The 16371-nt window shown below is 36.0% G+C and overlaps 1 protein-coding gene across 2 annotated transcripts in view; it reads left to right on the forward strand.

Annotated features, from left to right (window-relative positions):
* The window catches only part of ARID2 (AT-rich interaction domain 2), a 170689-nt gene that overhangs the window by 143694 nt on the left and 10624 nt on the right, over positions 1 to 16371 (forward strand). For both annotated transcript variants that reach the window (XM_043563493.1, XM_043563492.1), the window contains 4 exons: positions 9192 to 9330; positions 9424 to 9509; positions 11234 to 11357; positions 11445 to 11536. In XM_043563493.1, the coding sequence (XP_043419428.1) occupies positions 9192 to 9330; positions 9424 to 9509; positions 11234 to 11357; positions 11445 to 11536 (441 nt within the window). The remainder of the gene's footprint in view (positions 1 to 9191; positions 9331 to 9423; positions 9510 to 11233; positions 11358 to 11444; positions 11537 to 16371) is intronic.

The raw sequence follows: 16371 nt of genomic DNA on the forward strand, positions 1-16371 counted from the left end.
TTTTTGTTGATAAACACAAGTTTTTTGTCCTTTAAGAATGTCACAATCTGGATTTTACTGGTGTTGTTTAGCTAACTGTTACTTCTGACTCTGTAGTTGGTAGTTAGGTCCAGATATTTGATGAGATTTTGGTTTGAGTTTTATGAAGAGCATTTTGTACTTTTATCAGGAGATATGTAAAATATCTTGTTGTCTTGTTTTGTGATGTAAACAGCCATTGAGGATCATTATCTGGATCCGTTATTTCATTAAGAGTTGTAAAATGTAAGAGTCCCGTCTTATCAACTCTTTGATTTCTCTGAGGAATAGTAAGTACCTAGAGAAAAATCTAGATATGTTACTTATGTCTTATTTACCAATTTTCAAAATATTGTGTTGTTTACCTACACTCCTGAAAAGTGTACCATGAGGTTTGGATTTTGTTTTTTGTTTTTAGTATTCTTATAAATGAACTTATGATTTAAAAACATTTGAAGTGTTTTTAGTCCATTTCAGTTACTATTTCTTTTTTTTTTTTTTTTAGTGTTTATTTGTTTATTTTCACAGAAAGAGAGATAGGGGAGGAGAGTGAACAGGGGAGGGGCAGAGAGAGAAGGGAAGAGAGAGAATCCCAAGCAGGCTCTGCACTGTTAGCATGGAACCCCATGCAGGGCTTGATCTCATAAACTATGAGATCGTGACCTGCGCCGAAATCAAGAGTCAGATACTTAACCAACTGAGCCACTCAGGTACCCCTTTTGCATTTACTATTTCTTGATGTTCAAATTGTCCCATCTTTGGCCAGTAAAGGGCTTTTCAAGCTGGTTCCCAGTTCCTTTGGTTGTGATCTTAATATAAGTCTTTGCTGGTTTCCTTGCTTTCTTTTAGATGTCATGTTCCAGGCTTATCTTACACATTTCCTACCACACATGGAATCAGATTTCTCCAAGGAGGTCCGGTGTCTTTTAATGGGAAATGGTATTTAGTCTAGGCTCCAGGAAGTATCCATTGCTTTCATTGTTCTCGACTTTTTAGTGGACAGACTAGAAAGACTAATGGTTTTTATTTCATGCTTAGATGTATCTTCTCAACTCTTAAGTCACATAATCCATATTTTGTTCCCTTCCAGTACTTTACTTTTTTTTAACTTTTTTTTTTATTTTTTTATTTTTTTACATTTATTTATTTTTGAGAAACAGTGAGACAAAACGTGAGCGGGGGAGGGGCAGAGAGAGACGGAAACACAGAATCTGAAGCAGGCTCCAGGCTCTGAGCAAGCGGTCAGCACAGAGCCTGATGTGGGGCTCGAACCCACAAACTGTGAGATCATGACCTGAGCCGAAGTCGGACGTTCAACCGACTGAGCCACCCAGGTGCCCCTAATTTTTTTTAACTTTTTGATCCATCTGTAATTTAGTTTCATGCATAAAGTGAAGTGTGAATCTAGCTTTATGTCAGGGTGGTGAAATTATTCTGTATAATACTGTAATGATGAATATGTGGCATTATGCATTGTCAAAATCCACACAACTGTATAGCACAAAGACTGAATCTTAATGTAACCTATGGATTTTAGCTAATAATAAACTGCAGTTTTAGGTTTATAGAAAAGTTAAGCAGATAGTGCAGAGTCCCCATGTATTCCCTCTTCCCTGCACAGTTTCCCCTAGTGTTAACATCTTATATATATTATGATTGATGAGTAATATTTATACATTATTATTAGCTAAAATCCATAGTTTTTATATTAGAATTCACTGTTTGTGCTATACAGTTGTGTGGATTTTGACAGTGCATAATATCACACATTCATCTTTACAGTATTATACAGAATAGTCACCACCCTGAAAATGCTTTGTTTGTTTAATCTGCTCACCTCTCTTTACTGCCTCCCCTCCCTGCCCCTGCCTCATGCAACTACTGATTTTCTTACTGTCTCTACCATAAAGTGGGGGTAATTTTACCTTTATCAAAGAGACATAGAAATCAAATAAGACAATGTTTTTGAATAGAGCTAATGCAGAGTAAGTAATGAGCAAACAATTTCAGTAGGGAGGTACTTTATGCTCTAAGTAGCTTTGTCAAGAACAGTGTGAAGTGATAAACTGCCATATCTTTCAAGGAGTCCAGGGGAATATCCATTGTCAAATTCATTTGTATGCTTTGTCTTGTTAAAAACATGCAAATACACACATATTTTTATTTTTATTCATTTTTATTATTTTCATATTTATATTTTTATTTCATTTTTATTTTTTTATTTTATCTCCAAGCTTATGTTTGGTTGATTAAATGTAACATATTTATTGAAATGCCTAAATTGTGCATATCCACTTCCATACTATTTTCACATGCTACTTGAAATTTTAGTGAAAGACCTTATTTAAACAAGGTCCCTGAGAGTGTATTTTGTGCTTTGCTATGTAAAATATGTGACTGCTTCACAGACCAGTAGGTTAGTAGGAGCTGGTGCTAGAGGATCAAAGAGCAAAAACAAGTCCTTTCCTCTATTGTTTATTATTATTAGAAGGAAAGGAGATAGGGACAAACACAATTGCTTTTGGTTATCTTCCATCTGAACTTCCTTCCTATGTTTGGGATATTTCCCATAATTTGAGTCCTACTAGAAGGCAGGACCTCTCTCTCTCTACAAAAGCCAAAAAAAGAAAAAAGAAAGAAAGAAAGGAAGGGAGGAAGAAAGGAAAAGGCCAAATACTTGCTTTCTCCTGCATTACCTTTGGCATTTAGGCCAATCAGTCCGTTGTTCTCACCTGTGGCTTTGAATCTGGACTGGCTGTGGCAGAGGTGGAGGGTGCTGTAGCGACCACAGCATTTAGAAATTTTCCAAGAACACCCATGCTGGCTTGGGGCTGTCCAGTTTGCACTTGTAATTTTTAGTCCTCTATTAAGGCAATAAATTAGATTATTTTAATAATAAAGTTAGTTGTCTTTTTTTGTTTTTCCATTTTGAACTTTTACAACTGGATATATAATAAAATTGGTAAGTCTCCCAAGCATCATTGTTGGTTTGGGTTTTTTCCCCCAAATTTTAGCAGCTTGTTACCAAATCTCATTTGAATATAAAATAATGTATACCTTTGGTATTTCTTTGGCCATAGAGTATTATCTGTGTAAAACAGATGTCAAAGGTTGAAGTAAAAGTTAATTGTTTTATAATTAACAATATAACTTTTTTAAAAACTGTTCTTGCAGTGTAGATTTTTTGATGTATAGTACTATCATTTATGTGCATTTATTAACATTTAAATGCACATCTTACTTTTAAACTAGAATTTTCCTATTAAAAATATACATATCCCATATGTTTCAAGTCAAATTAAATGTTTTTCCAGCCGGAGGGCTATTAAGAGGGACATGGAATCCTTTTTGGTCATTAAAAACAGCCTGCCAAGAACTTGAGCAACTAAGAAAACTTTAAATGAAAATATCTGAACTGAAGTGCTATTTTCAGCCCTTTTATTTATGTTTTAAAAACAAAGGAAACAATCTTAGCTCTGTTGTTTGTTTCTAAATTGTTCTTTTAAATATGGTAAATTATTAAAATATCATGTGTATTATGTATAATTAATATATATAACCTGAAAAGATTGTAGGCTTTTAAATAATAAAATCTTTAAGATAGTAGAAAAAATATGCTTTATTTATTTCATTTACTTATGTGTTTATGATGCCTAAGAAGTTGATTAATGGTAGGAAATGTGATAGTAATAATCATTGTGTAAATAACACCAATAAAGTAATGGTTGGCTTTATTTTCAGGTGAAAAGTGTTTTAGCCTTTTTGTTTTTTAATGTTTTATTTATTTTTGAGAGAGAGAGAGAGAGGCAGACAGAATCTAAAGCAGGTTCCAGGCTCTGAGCTGCCAGCACAGAGCCTGACTGAAAGTGTTTTAGCCTGAAGCTGCTGCTTAGGGTAGCTGGAATCAGGAAACTTGGACCTACTAAGTGCCTTATACAAAATTTGTTCAGCTGAAACAAACAGCTAAAAGAAAAAGGAATTTGGTGAAGGGGGTTTAAATGAAGGAATAAAAATGAATCCTGAGCTTCAACTGCAGTTATTTATGTAAAGCAGGGAACTAGCCATTATATATTGTATGGATGATGTAATTGAAAATAATATGTATCTTTGAAAAATGGCCAGTGACGGAGAAAAAAATTGTCAGATGTAGTTACAGTAATAAATGTGTTAAATATTAATTAAATTGAGCATTGCTTTGCCAGATACTGTAAATTGAGTTCCTATCTTTTGTGAAAGTAATGAGGTCAAAGGGAAAATGTTTCTGTTGTTTTAGTTGGAATAGCATATATATTGTTACACTTAAGTATAGGGTTAATGGGACACCTGGATGGCCTAGTTGGTTAAGCGTCCGACTCTTGATAGTGGCTCAGGTCGTGATCTTCCAGTTGTGAGATAGAGCCCTGCGTGGGGCTCCACACTAAGCTGTCTCTCTCTGCCCCTTCCCCACTCACGTGCGTGCTCTCTCTCTCAAAATAAATAAATAAACTTTTTTTTAAAAAGGTGTAGGGTTCAGTAGAAAGGAAAAGATAGAAGATGCAAAAGAGGAGGTAGTTTATGAAGGAATATAACAGATTCCAATATATAGGTGAAGGAATTAACTTTGGAAATAGTCGCTACTTCTGGCCAAGATCCAAGGGAAGGGGGAAGTGGGAGTAATGACAGAAAATTTAATATAGAGAAGAAGTTAAGGCAGTTCTCCTAGAATAAACTTAAATTATTTCAGTAATTTGCCCTTTTTTCAGACATACAATAATAAGTTAATATCCCTGATTTCACAGACTCACAGTATGCAGGGGAAGACAAACTCTGAAATAATCAGGTTGAAGTTTAGTGGTGAAAGGTTTGGAGCAGTTTCTGTGGGGAATGTTTTCAGGAGCAGAAATCATTAAAGTGAGTCGTAAGTAATGATGACAATCACTTACTAGTTGGGAGCATTAACTTGGAGGTGGACTAAACTTTATGGGGCAAGGCTTGGCAGTTTTGGAATAGTTGTGGACAAGGTCTCAGGGTAGGAGGTGAGTCATATGGGCAAGGTGAAAAGACAAGAGTCACTAGTGCCATCACTGACTGCTGTGACTACTTCAGGCGATCATGATAATAGCTCTCACTTATTGTTGGCCTAATATTTGCCAAATGACTTTACGTGGATCATCAGATTTAAGCCTCATGACCACCCTGAAAGGAAGATTACCAGTAAGTAGAATGCGTTTCAGAAATGTTGCTTGCCCAGTGCTTCCACGTGGTTGTGCACATCAGGGGGCCAGGGGGAGGGGAGTGCCATTCACATTGCACGTGTCAGATAATAGTAAAATGTCTTAGTGAAAGGCATTCTTTGAATTCATATAAATACACCATATAGCCATACTGTGACAGCAGTACATAAAATTTTCCAAGTAACAGTCCCAGCTTCATGTAAAAACACTCATGGAGGAGGATGTAAGCTTAAAGGAAATATGCCAAAATATTAGCAGTCTGGGTAATTAAGTCACGGGGAATTTTTATTTTTGTTTGGATACTCTTCGATTTCTCTGGCTTCTTTAAATGAACATGTTTTTTTTATTTTGGGTGGCAAGGATAGGTTATTGATGGAAAGGTAGTAGTAAGGAAAATTGTTCTAGACACGCTAGTAAGTAGTAGTGGCATCCCACCTTTATCTTCTCCCCTACCCCATTCCAGAAAAATCCATAAGATTCGGAAAATTCAGTATCTGTTTTACATTGAAGTTACATTTAAGCTTTAGAAATCCAGATATTCCATTTACGAACGTATTTGGAAACCTTAACTCCTTTCCGCCCTTACGTGATCACTGCAGCCAACTCCATTCATAGTTATACTAGAACTTCACCTTGTACCATTATCAGTGAGTGGTTTGTATGACTGGAGTAGTCGCATAAATAGAAAATAGACTGAGGGGAAAGGTAGTAGATAAGAGGGAAATAATACTCTGTGCTGGGCAGGGAAAGTGATGAACACTTGAAACTCCCTGTAATCTTAAAACTGTATATATACACAGTTTTATATAGTTAGTAATTTAAGTTGGTTTCAAGAAGCACTAACTTTATCCCTTTTGCTGGTGACTGGTAAATTCATCAATTTTGTGTATTGTAAAAATTTAATGTACTACAGAATAGTTTCAATACAGGTATCATTTTGACTAGTGACTAGTAACAGTACATTTGGATTTGTGTGTATGTGTGTGTGCACATGCGCTTCCACAAACACCTTTACTTTTCCATTAATAATTTATAATATTTAGGTAAAATCTTAAAAACACAATAAGAAATGCCTCCTGGTGACAATCATTAGATCTCCAGTCATATTGTGAGTACTAAAAATTAAAAGAACTTCCAAAAGTGAAAATGTACTTATTAACTTTAGTTTCGCAATAAGCTCTTCTTTTTTGTTATATCCCATGACTAATTTTATAACTAGAAGTTTGTATCTTTTGTTCCCTTCACCCATTTTGCCCACCCATCATCCCCCACCCGACAACCACCAGTCTGTTCTCCTTGTCTATGAGCTTAGTTGGGTTTTTTTAAGATACCATGTATAAGTGAGATCATACAGTATTTGGCTGTCTCTGACTTATTTCACTTTATCTAATACCCTCTAGGTCCATCCATATTGTTGCAGATGGCAAGATTTTGTTCTTTTTCATGGCAGAGTAATATTTCATTGCATATATGTACACCACCACCTTTTTTATCCATTCATCTGTCAGTGGACACTTAGGTTGCTTCCATGTCTTGGCTTTTATAAATAATACTGCAATGAATATAGGGATGTGTATATCTTTTCTAATTAGTGTTTTTATTTTCTTTAGATAAATACCCAGAAGTAGGACTACTGGATCATATGGTCATTATATTTTTAATTTGTTGAGGAACCTTCATACTGTTTTCCATAATGGCTGCACCATTTTGCATTCCTACCAACAGTGCATGAACATTCCCTTTTCTCTGCACCATCACCAACACTTGTCAATGTTTTGTATTTTTTTTTTCTTACCTTATACTAGACATTCTGACAGGCCTGTGAGGTGAAATCTCATTGTGGTTTTGATTTGCACTTCCATAACAATTAGTGGTGTTGAGTCCCTTTTGTGTACCTGTTGGCCATCCATTTATCTTCTCTGGAAAAATATTTATTCAGATCCTCTACCAGTTTTTTTAAATTATTTGAGAGAGAGAGAGAGAGAGAGAGAGCGTGCGCACACCCGCCAAGCAGGGAAAGAGCAGAGGGAGAGAGAGAATGAATCTTAAGTAGGCTCCAAGCTCAGCACAGAGCCCGACGCAGGGCTCAATCCATGACCCTGGGATCATTGACCTGAGCTGAAATCAGGAGTCAGACACTCAGCCAACTGAGCCGCCCAGGTGCCCCAAGATCCTATACCAGTTTTTAATTGGGTTATTTTTCACTATTGAGTTGCATGAGTTCTTCATATATTTTAGATATTAATCCCCTATTAGATATATGATTTGCACATACTTTCTCCCATTAAATAAGTTGCCTTTCCTTTGTTGTGCAGAAGTTTTTAGTTTGATGTAGTCCTACTTACTAAGTTTTGCTTTTTGTTGCCTTTGCTGTCAGTATCAAATCCAAAAAAATCATTGCCAAGACTGATACCAAAGAGCTTACCACCTATGTTTTCTCCTAGGAGTTTTATAGTTTCAGGTCTTACATTCAAGTCTTTGATCCATTTTGAGTTAATTTTTGTGTGTGGTGTAAGATAGTGGTTCAGTTTCATTCTTTTGCATGTGGCTGTCCAGTTTTCTGAAAATCATTTATTGAAGAGACAGTCCTTTCCCCCATTGTATATCCTTGGCTCCTTTGTCATAAATTAATCAGCCATATATGTATGGGTTTACTTCTGGTCTCTTTATTTTGTTCCATTGATCTGTGTGTCTGTTTTTATGCCAATACCATACTGTTTTCATTACTGTAGCTTTATAATATAGTTTTAAGTCAGAGAGTGTGATGCCTCCAGTTTTGTTGTTCTTTCTCAAGATTCTTTAGCTATTCTGAATCTTCTGTGTTTCCATATAAATTTTAAGATTGTTCTATTTCTGCAGGAAATGTCATTGGAATTTTGATAGGATTGCATTCAATTTGTTAGATTGCTTTGGGTAGTGTGGACATTTTAACAATATTAATTTTTCTAAGCCATTACAGCTTCACAATAAACTTTTGGAACATATTCATATAAATGAATATGAATGATATGATGATTTTTGACATTGTCTTTTATAATTCAATATTTAATTACTCTTAATTCAAATTTATTTATTTTAAAATGTCTGTCATCTCCTGAAGGATTACTGATTTGAAATATTGTATAAATACTGCACATTAAAAACTAGTTTATATATAGACATACTTTTATGACATGCGTAAAAAATCAAGTCTTGAGAGAGCTCTGCCATAAACTTTAAAGATATTCATTATGCAGATATTTGAGTTACTAATTAGCAATAGAAGGCTTTTATGTATTCTTTGCTGTCTGGATTCCAGTATTCTCTTTTCATTGCCATGTATTCTAATTAGTAAAGGAAAATAGTATCTGACTTTCTTCAGGTTTGTGTCCTTGGCCACTTACCCACTCAGACATTTGTATTGTTAAGCCCCCAGATATGTGAGTGAGTATAATGTTGGAGAAATGAGAGATGGACAAACAAAATGTGAATTCAACTAAAAAGCCAGACTTAACAAAATTTGTAGCATTTACATTGTTAGAACAAATATGCTGGAGTTTATTATATGTAATATGAAATCTAGTAAATGCTTAAACAGTTTCTAAAGGTATAACAGAGTATGTATTTGTTTGTAAAATAATTTCTCTGTTTTGTTTTTAAAGTGATACTTTCTTTAAAGAGATTCTTAGCTGACTTTCATTGAAGGTAGGGATTTGCAAATGAGGCCTATTAAACTTAAAACAAATTACCAAAAGTCTTCAGTATAGTTGAATGATTTGATTTAGAAATGTAAACAGCAAAATTTTCAAAATCGTTTAAAAATAGTCTTTGAAATGAACTGAATGTGAGATTTGCCTATACTATTTTGTTTAGTATTGCTGTATATTGATCTTGGGCTTTTGTATTAGTAGAGCACGTTTTCTAATTTACAAAAGATGTATCCAAATGTCAGGAAATTTCTACCAATTTTATTTTTTGTAGGTGGTTTCAGACACCCTCACAGGTTTTCTACCATGCAGCAACTGAACATGGAGGAAAAGATGTATATCCAGGGCAATGTCTTTGGGAAGGTTGTGAGCCTTTTCAGCGACAGAGGTTTTCTTTTATTACCCACTTACAGGTATACTTTCTTCCTAATACTATTTGGTCAGTAACTCCTCTGGTTTATTAAAGATCTTGATGCGTATCCTTTTACTTCCTCTTTCTCAAAAAGGATAAGCACTGTTCAAAAGATGCCCTGCTTGCAGGATTAAAACAAGATGAACCAGGACAAGCAGGAAGTCAAAAATCTTCTACCAAGTAAGGACCATGAGTTTACTTCCTCTTGTACATGCAAAAGGAAAAAGCAGGAAAACTAGGCAAAACAGAGTAACAATGAAAGACAACCTCATGCATCAGGAGACCAGAAACCTAGGTTCTAGGTTGAGCTCTGCTGTGACCCAGCCCTGGGCCCTGTCCCAATTGCTTAAATTCTCTAAACATCACATTTTCATATTGCATGCTCTGTTAATAATTTGTAACTGTAATGTTTTGATTCGAATTTGTAGACAAGTCATCAGAAGTAGTGACAGGTGATAGTTGAGAAATGCTTTGTAAACTGGAAATGTATGTATGGTTCTTTGTCCTTTGGGAAAATAGTTGAATATGTATTTGATAATGGCAAAGAGATTTCTTCTTACAACTTCTTCTCTCAGGAAAGACCAGGGTGTCATATGAAGATTGTATGTAAGAGTATACATATCACACTTACTATATGGTTATTCATTTACCTGTTACTTCATGAACACATACTTGTAATGCATGTGGTCAAGTTCTAGTTGGTTATAGATTCCCATAAGATCCTTATTAAATTTACATAGTATTTATCTCCTATTCTGTTTCTAACTGAGTCCTTTAGTTATAGATTCGGTAACCTAAATCATATGTTTAACTTTCAAAAATGTGAAGATAAGGGGCATCTGGATGGCTCAGTTGGTTAAGTACCCAACTCTTGATTTCAGCTCAGGTCATGATTTTGCAGTTCATGAGATTGAGCCCCACTTCGGGCTCTGCGCTGACAGTGCGGAGCCTGCTTGGGATTCTCTTCCTCTCTCTCTGCCCTTCCCTTGCTCTCTCTCACTGGCCCTCTCTCTCTCTCTAAAAAAAACTAATTAAAAAAAAAGAAGTGCCAGAAATAGACCCATACTACAGATGTGAATGAAACCTGAAGCACAGAGGGGCAAACTGAAATTTTCAAAGTCACACATGTAGTTACAGGGTCAGAAATAGACAGGGTTTCCTCATGTGAGAGTCCATTGTTCTTTCCACCATTGCCTCACAAGAATGCAACAGATAGTGATGCAATTTTTCTGCTTGGCCAAGGAAATCTAGCATAATTTGAATCTTTTATATAAAGCCTATCTCTGCAGTCCCTCCATTCTCTATCTTTCATAAAGGACAGTAGAAATAAATCGAAAGGATTGATTGAAATAATCAGATAATGATGAAACAAAGTACTAGTGTGAAAACGTGGTGTTTAGCGTAATTCCTTACTACCATAAGGTTCTCTTTTCCTGGATGACCTATACCTGTACCAACACATTCTTAGGTGATATCATTGTACTCTTAGGTACTGTTTAGCAAAAATAACTTGCAACTCAAATTGTAGACTATTTTCTTTTCTATTAAAATCTTCAAATTACATTCAAAATCTGAACTCCATAGCTCTGATACTGTGTTGTATTGATTTTGATTGCTTGTTTACCAGCACAGTAACTTTAAAGATGGACTACACTAGAACATCTGTTGTTAGCTTTAAAATTGATAGATTGGAAAATAAAAGACTGGAAACCTCACCCTGATACTAAGAGCCCCTTTGCCTCGGCTGACACAAAGTAAACAAAGTTAACGCTGGGCCATTGGAGCCCGTGTTTATCTGGTATCTGGTTTCAAAGTAACCACCTGAGGGGGTTGGCAGGTTGGTCATCCTTGTCAGTCTGTCTGCAGCATCATGTTAACAATCTCTGTCTCTCTCCTCAATGTAGGCAGCCTGCTGTAGGGGGCACAAGCTCAACTCCTAGAGCACAAAAGGCCATTGTGAATCATCCCAGTGCTGCCCTTATGGCCCTTAGGAGAGGATCAAGAAACCTTGTCTTTCGAGATTTTACAGTAAGCAAACCTTGAAAGCTTTATCTGTAAAGGTGTGAGCACTGTATGATTTAGATCTTTATTCTTTTCTTTTCCTTTCTTTTTAAGGATGAAAAAGAGGGACCAATAACTAAACACATCCGACTAACAGCTGCCTTAATATTAAAAAATATTGGTAAATATTCAGAATGTGGTCGCAGGTGAGTAATCTGTTTTCTACAGCCAAAGTGAATTTAGATTATTTTACTTCTACATGTGAGTTAATAAAACTAGATAACTGTTTTATTCGCTGTTTTTCTCATCAGTTTTGTGAATATGTCCAAAAGCTTATGCCAACATCAGACCAACATGATTTCGAAAGCCAAAAATGTAGGCGCACCTGGGTGGCTCAGTCAGTTGAGCATCCAACCCTTGATTTCAGCTTGGGTCATGATCTTGGGGTTTGTGGGTTCAAGCCCCACATCTGGCTCTGCACTGGCAGTATGGAGTCTACTTGGGATTCTCTGTCTCTCCCTCTCTCTGCCCCTCCCCCACTCACGCTCGCTCTCTCTCTCTCTCTCTCTCTCTCTCTCAAAATAAATAAATAAACTTTAAAAATAGATACATAAAAGCCAAAAAAGTAGACGTTGAAACAACCAGAAGGTGTTCTTTTAATTTGTTTTATTAAGTTAATCTTTCTGGCCATAGAATTTAGAGCAAAAAGTAGATTTACTAAAGGGAAACCTTAGGAGTTTATTTGGGGGGTGAGGGGAGTCATTTGGAAAGTGAATGTGTGTCATTTGAATCCAGTGGAATTAGAATGGAATTTAGTTTGGTAATTGACATTTTAATGAAGCCATCAAAGTTTAAAACTTACTTTCTTATGAACTTAAGAGGAAACTCAGGATTTTATAGATCTGTAGAAACTAGAATCAATAATTCTAAGAGAGCAAATGTGGAATGTTCTGTTGATGACTTTTGGACTTTGTCTCCCTTGAAGCTTGTCTGTAATTTTCTAGAATTCCTTCTGTGTTTTCCACTGACTCAGGCTCTTTTCTTGAGAAGTTGTCCTCTGAGGCATCCTGACTTCTAGTTAGGGACTTTTTCTCTGAGTTTCTCTCCTCTTAAATACTATTAGTCCTATCTCCTAAATATATCCTGTATCTACCTTAGTTCTCCCCACTCCCTGCATTTTGACCTTGCTTTGGTCCTTTTATATTTCTTGCAGTAACCATCCAACTGGATTTTCCCAACATAAAAACAGTGGTATCAATTACAAAAGAAAAAGCAATGAATTTGAGTATATCAAACTTCAGTAAATTAAAGATGAAAACACTTAAAACTAAGGTTTAAAAAACAGTATTTGCAATGCCAGTTACTATGTTTTAGTGTATACAGTGTTCTCACAGATGAATGAGAAGAATTCTTAACATTCAAAAAGAAAAATAAGCAGTTTTTCACAAAAAAAGAAATATGAAGGGTAGTAACCATAAAGAACACCAGAATCTTCTTCATTTGTGACATGGTTTCTTCTCCTTTTCTTACTGTATTTCCCTCTCCCTCTGTAGTCCATAGCCTGTATTTCAGTTCCAGCCTAACTAAGCCATGTGCAGATTCCTAATCATGCTAGACGCTTTCACGTTGCACTTTGGTACCTTTTGTTCCAATACTTACCCTGTGGTGGTCTGTTGATTATCTGGAAACCCTTCATGATTCAGTTCAGGTAGCAGCTTTTGTGTGCTGCCTCCTGTGCCATGTTCCCCTGCCCCATAGCGTTTGTTCTTCTCTGTTCTTTTAACCTGTCTGTCTCGTAATATTTAATCTTGTGTTGTAAATAGTTTTTGTATGGCTTTTTTCACCTACTGACCTATGTGTAGACATTCTCTGATTAATCTTTGTAGCCTGAACACCTGGCACAGTACTTAACATGTGTAGATAATTTCTAATTTCTATTCGTCCTTAAGATTCAACTCAGGGGTTACCTCTTCCCTTCCTGACATCTTCCTCACTAGCCCACCTCTGACATCCCTCACGTCCACCTCACACATTGTGTTTTACCACCCTAGATGGTGAGATCTTTGAAAGCAGGGATTGAATATTGGTTTTTCATTTCTGTGTCCTCCGTGCCTACCGTAGTGTTTGGAATGTAATAGCAATTTGATAAGTATTTGATTGATAGACACATAGAAGGAAAGAAGTCTCACAAATTCATTCTTTTCTGGAGTTCTAGAGATCTAGAATTTGTGTAGATAATTCGAATTCTAAAAGTAAATTATATTGGGTGCCTGGGTGGTCCAGTCGGTTAAGCATTGACTCTTGATTTCAGCTCAGGTCATGATCTCACGGTTCATGGGTTTGAGCCCCATGTCAGGCTCTGCACCGACAACACGGAGTCTCCTTGGGATTCTCTCTCCCTCCCTCCCTCCCTCCCTCTTTCTCTCTTTCCCTTCCTCCCTCTCTCTCTTTCTCTCTCTGCCTCGCTCCCTCTCTCTCTCTCTCTCCCTCTCTTTCTCTTTCTGCCCCTTCCCCGCTCTCTTCAAATAAATAAACTTTAAAATAAATAAAAGTAAATTTTACAACTTAGCATTTTACCTCATTCAAATTGCACATTCTTAGGCTTATAGCAGAGCCACTTTGGCTAGATCAAATATAATTATTGAGCCAAAGTTTTCATTTTGCTGTTTTTGTTTTGTTGTTGATAGTGTCATTTTCTATGTAACTCTGAACTTTCCAAACATCTTCTGACATCTTCAGTTACTGTGATCTTAGAATAGCAGAACCAAAAGAATTAAAACAATCCATTAAATTCTTACTGTTCACCCTCCCAGTCCAGGTTGAACTGCAGAACCTCACTCAGACATCTCCAGATGTAGATTTTGGCTTAGCAAGAATACTTACAGAATCTGGCAACCTATATATGTGAAAAAGAGAGTATAGGAAATCAGCTGCAGAAGATTATTCTCTGTTGAGATTTCCCATCTCTGGTGGAATGAGTAACAGGGTATGATTTTTTTTTAGACTAAAACCAACTCTGCAATAAGAAAATTGCAGGTTGATAGGAAGATATGTGGAAATTTACCTTCAGTCTTGTACAGTATACTGAACAGTATGAAATGTCAACGTTTTTAAATTTGAAGTGCAGAATCTAGTTGTTGGAATAATGTAAAATGTTTAAATGCAGTTTATCTCCATTCTGATTAATTTTGAGCTCTGGAGTATTGCAATATATATCTCTTCCTTTTGATTCATATACCTTTATCAATAGAATATGTGGGTCTTATTTAGTAATCAAATGGTACTTTTCTGTATGCTAATAATGAAGTGAAAAAAGAGAATAATTCCATTTACAATATATCAGTCAAATAAAATACTTAGGAATCATGTTAACCAAGGAGGTGGAAGACTTGTGCACTGAAAACTAGAAAACATTGCTGAAAGAAATTAAAGCAGACATAAATAGAAAGATATTCTGTGTTCATGGATTGAAAGACTTAATATAGTTAAGATGTCCATACTACCCACAGCGATCCGCACGTTCAGTAAAATCCCTATCAAAATCCCAATGATATTTTTTTACAGAAATAGGAAAATCCATTCTAACCTTCATAGGTGATCTCATGGAACCCTGAATAGTCACAGCTATCTTGAAACAGACAAAGTTGGAGGACCCACAGTGTCTGATTTCAGAATTTACAACAAAGCTATAGTAATCCAAACAATGTATTACTGGCATAAAGAGAGACATAATAATCAATCAGTGGAAGAATAGAGCCCAGACATAAGTCCTGGTATATATGGTCAAATGATTTGCATTAGGGTGCCAGTTCTCCATTCAAGGAGAAAAAGACAGATGGAGCTGGGAAAACTGGATATTCACATGCAAAAGAACAAAGTTGAACCCTTACCTAACACCACATATAGAAACTAACTCAAAATGGATCAAAGATCTAGAAATAAGAGCTAAAACTGTAAAACTCTTAAAACATCTGAGGAAACTTCATGACATTGGATTTGGCAGTAATTTGTTGGATATGGCACCAGGGATGTAGGCAACAAAATGAAAAATAAAGTGAATTTTATCAAATTTTATCAAATTTGATCTAATTTTTTTATCAAATTTATCTAATTTTATCAAAATTAGAAACTTATGCACCAGTGGACATTATTAACAGAATAACAGAATGGCAGAAAATAATTGCAAATTACATATATGATAAAACGGTTAAAATCTAGAATATATAAGACACTCCTAAAACTCCACAACATAAAACAATCTGATTTTAAAAATGAGCAGGGGCACCTGGGTGGCTCAGTCAGTTAAGCATCCAACTGTTGATTTCAGCTCAGGTCATAATCTCAGGGTTTGTTAGTTCAAGTCCCACATAGAATCCCTACTTGGGATTCTCTTTCTTTCCCCCCGCCCACCCTTCCCCCACTCATGCGCACCCTTTCTCCCTCCCTCTCTCTCTGAAAATAAACTTAGCGAAAAAAAAATACAAGAAAATAACAAAATAAAAATGGCCAAAGGACTTGAATAGACATTTCACCAGAGAAGATAAACAAATGGCTAGTAAGCACATGGAAAGATGCTCAACATTATTGATTGTTAGAAAAGCACAAATCAAAACCACAGTGAGAGCCACTTCACAGTTATTAGGATGGTTATTATTTAGGGGCTCAGTAGGTTGAGTGTCTGACTCTTGATTTCGGCTCAGGTCATGATCCTGGGATCATGGGATCAAGCCCCGTGTTGGGCTCCATACTAAGTACGGAGCCTGCTTAAGATTCTCTCGCTTTCCCTCTTCCCCTCTCCTGAGCTGTGCTCTCTCTCGCTCTCTCTGTCTCTCTCTAAAAAAAAAAAAAGAAAAAGAAAACAAGTGTTGACATAGATGTGGAGAAATTGGAACCCCTGTTTATTGCTGATCGAAATATAAAATGGTACAGCCACTGTGGAAAACAGTATTTTGGTTCTTCTAAAAATTAAATATAGGATTGCTGTTTGATCCAGCAATTCCACTTCTGGGTATATACACAAAAGAAAGTAGGGAATTGAAAC

Source organism: Prionailurus bengalensis, chromosome B4 (genome assembly GCF_016509475.1).
Source record: "Prionailurus bengalensis isolate Pbe53 chromosome B4, Fcat_Pben_1.1_paternal_pri, whole genome shotgun sequence".
Classification (NCBI taxonomy): Eukaryota; Metazoa; Chordata; class Mammalia; order Carnivora; family Felidae; genus Prionailurus; species Prionailurus bengalensis.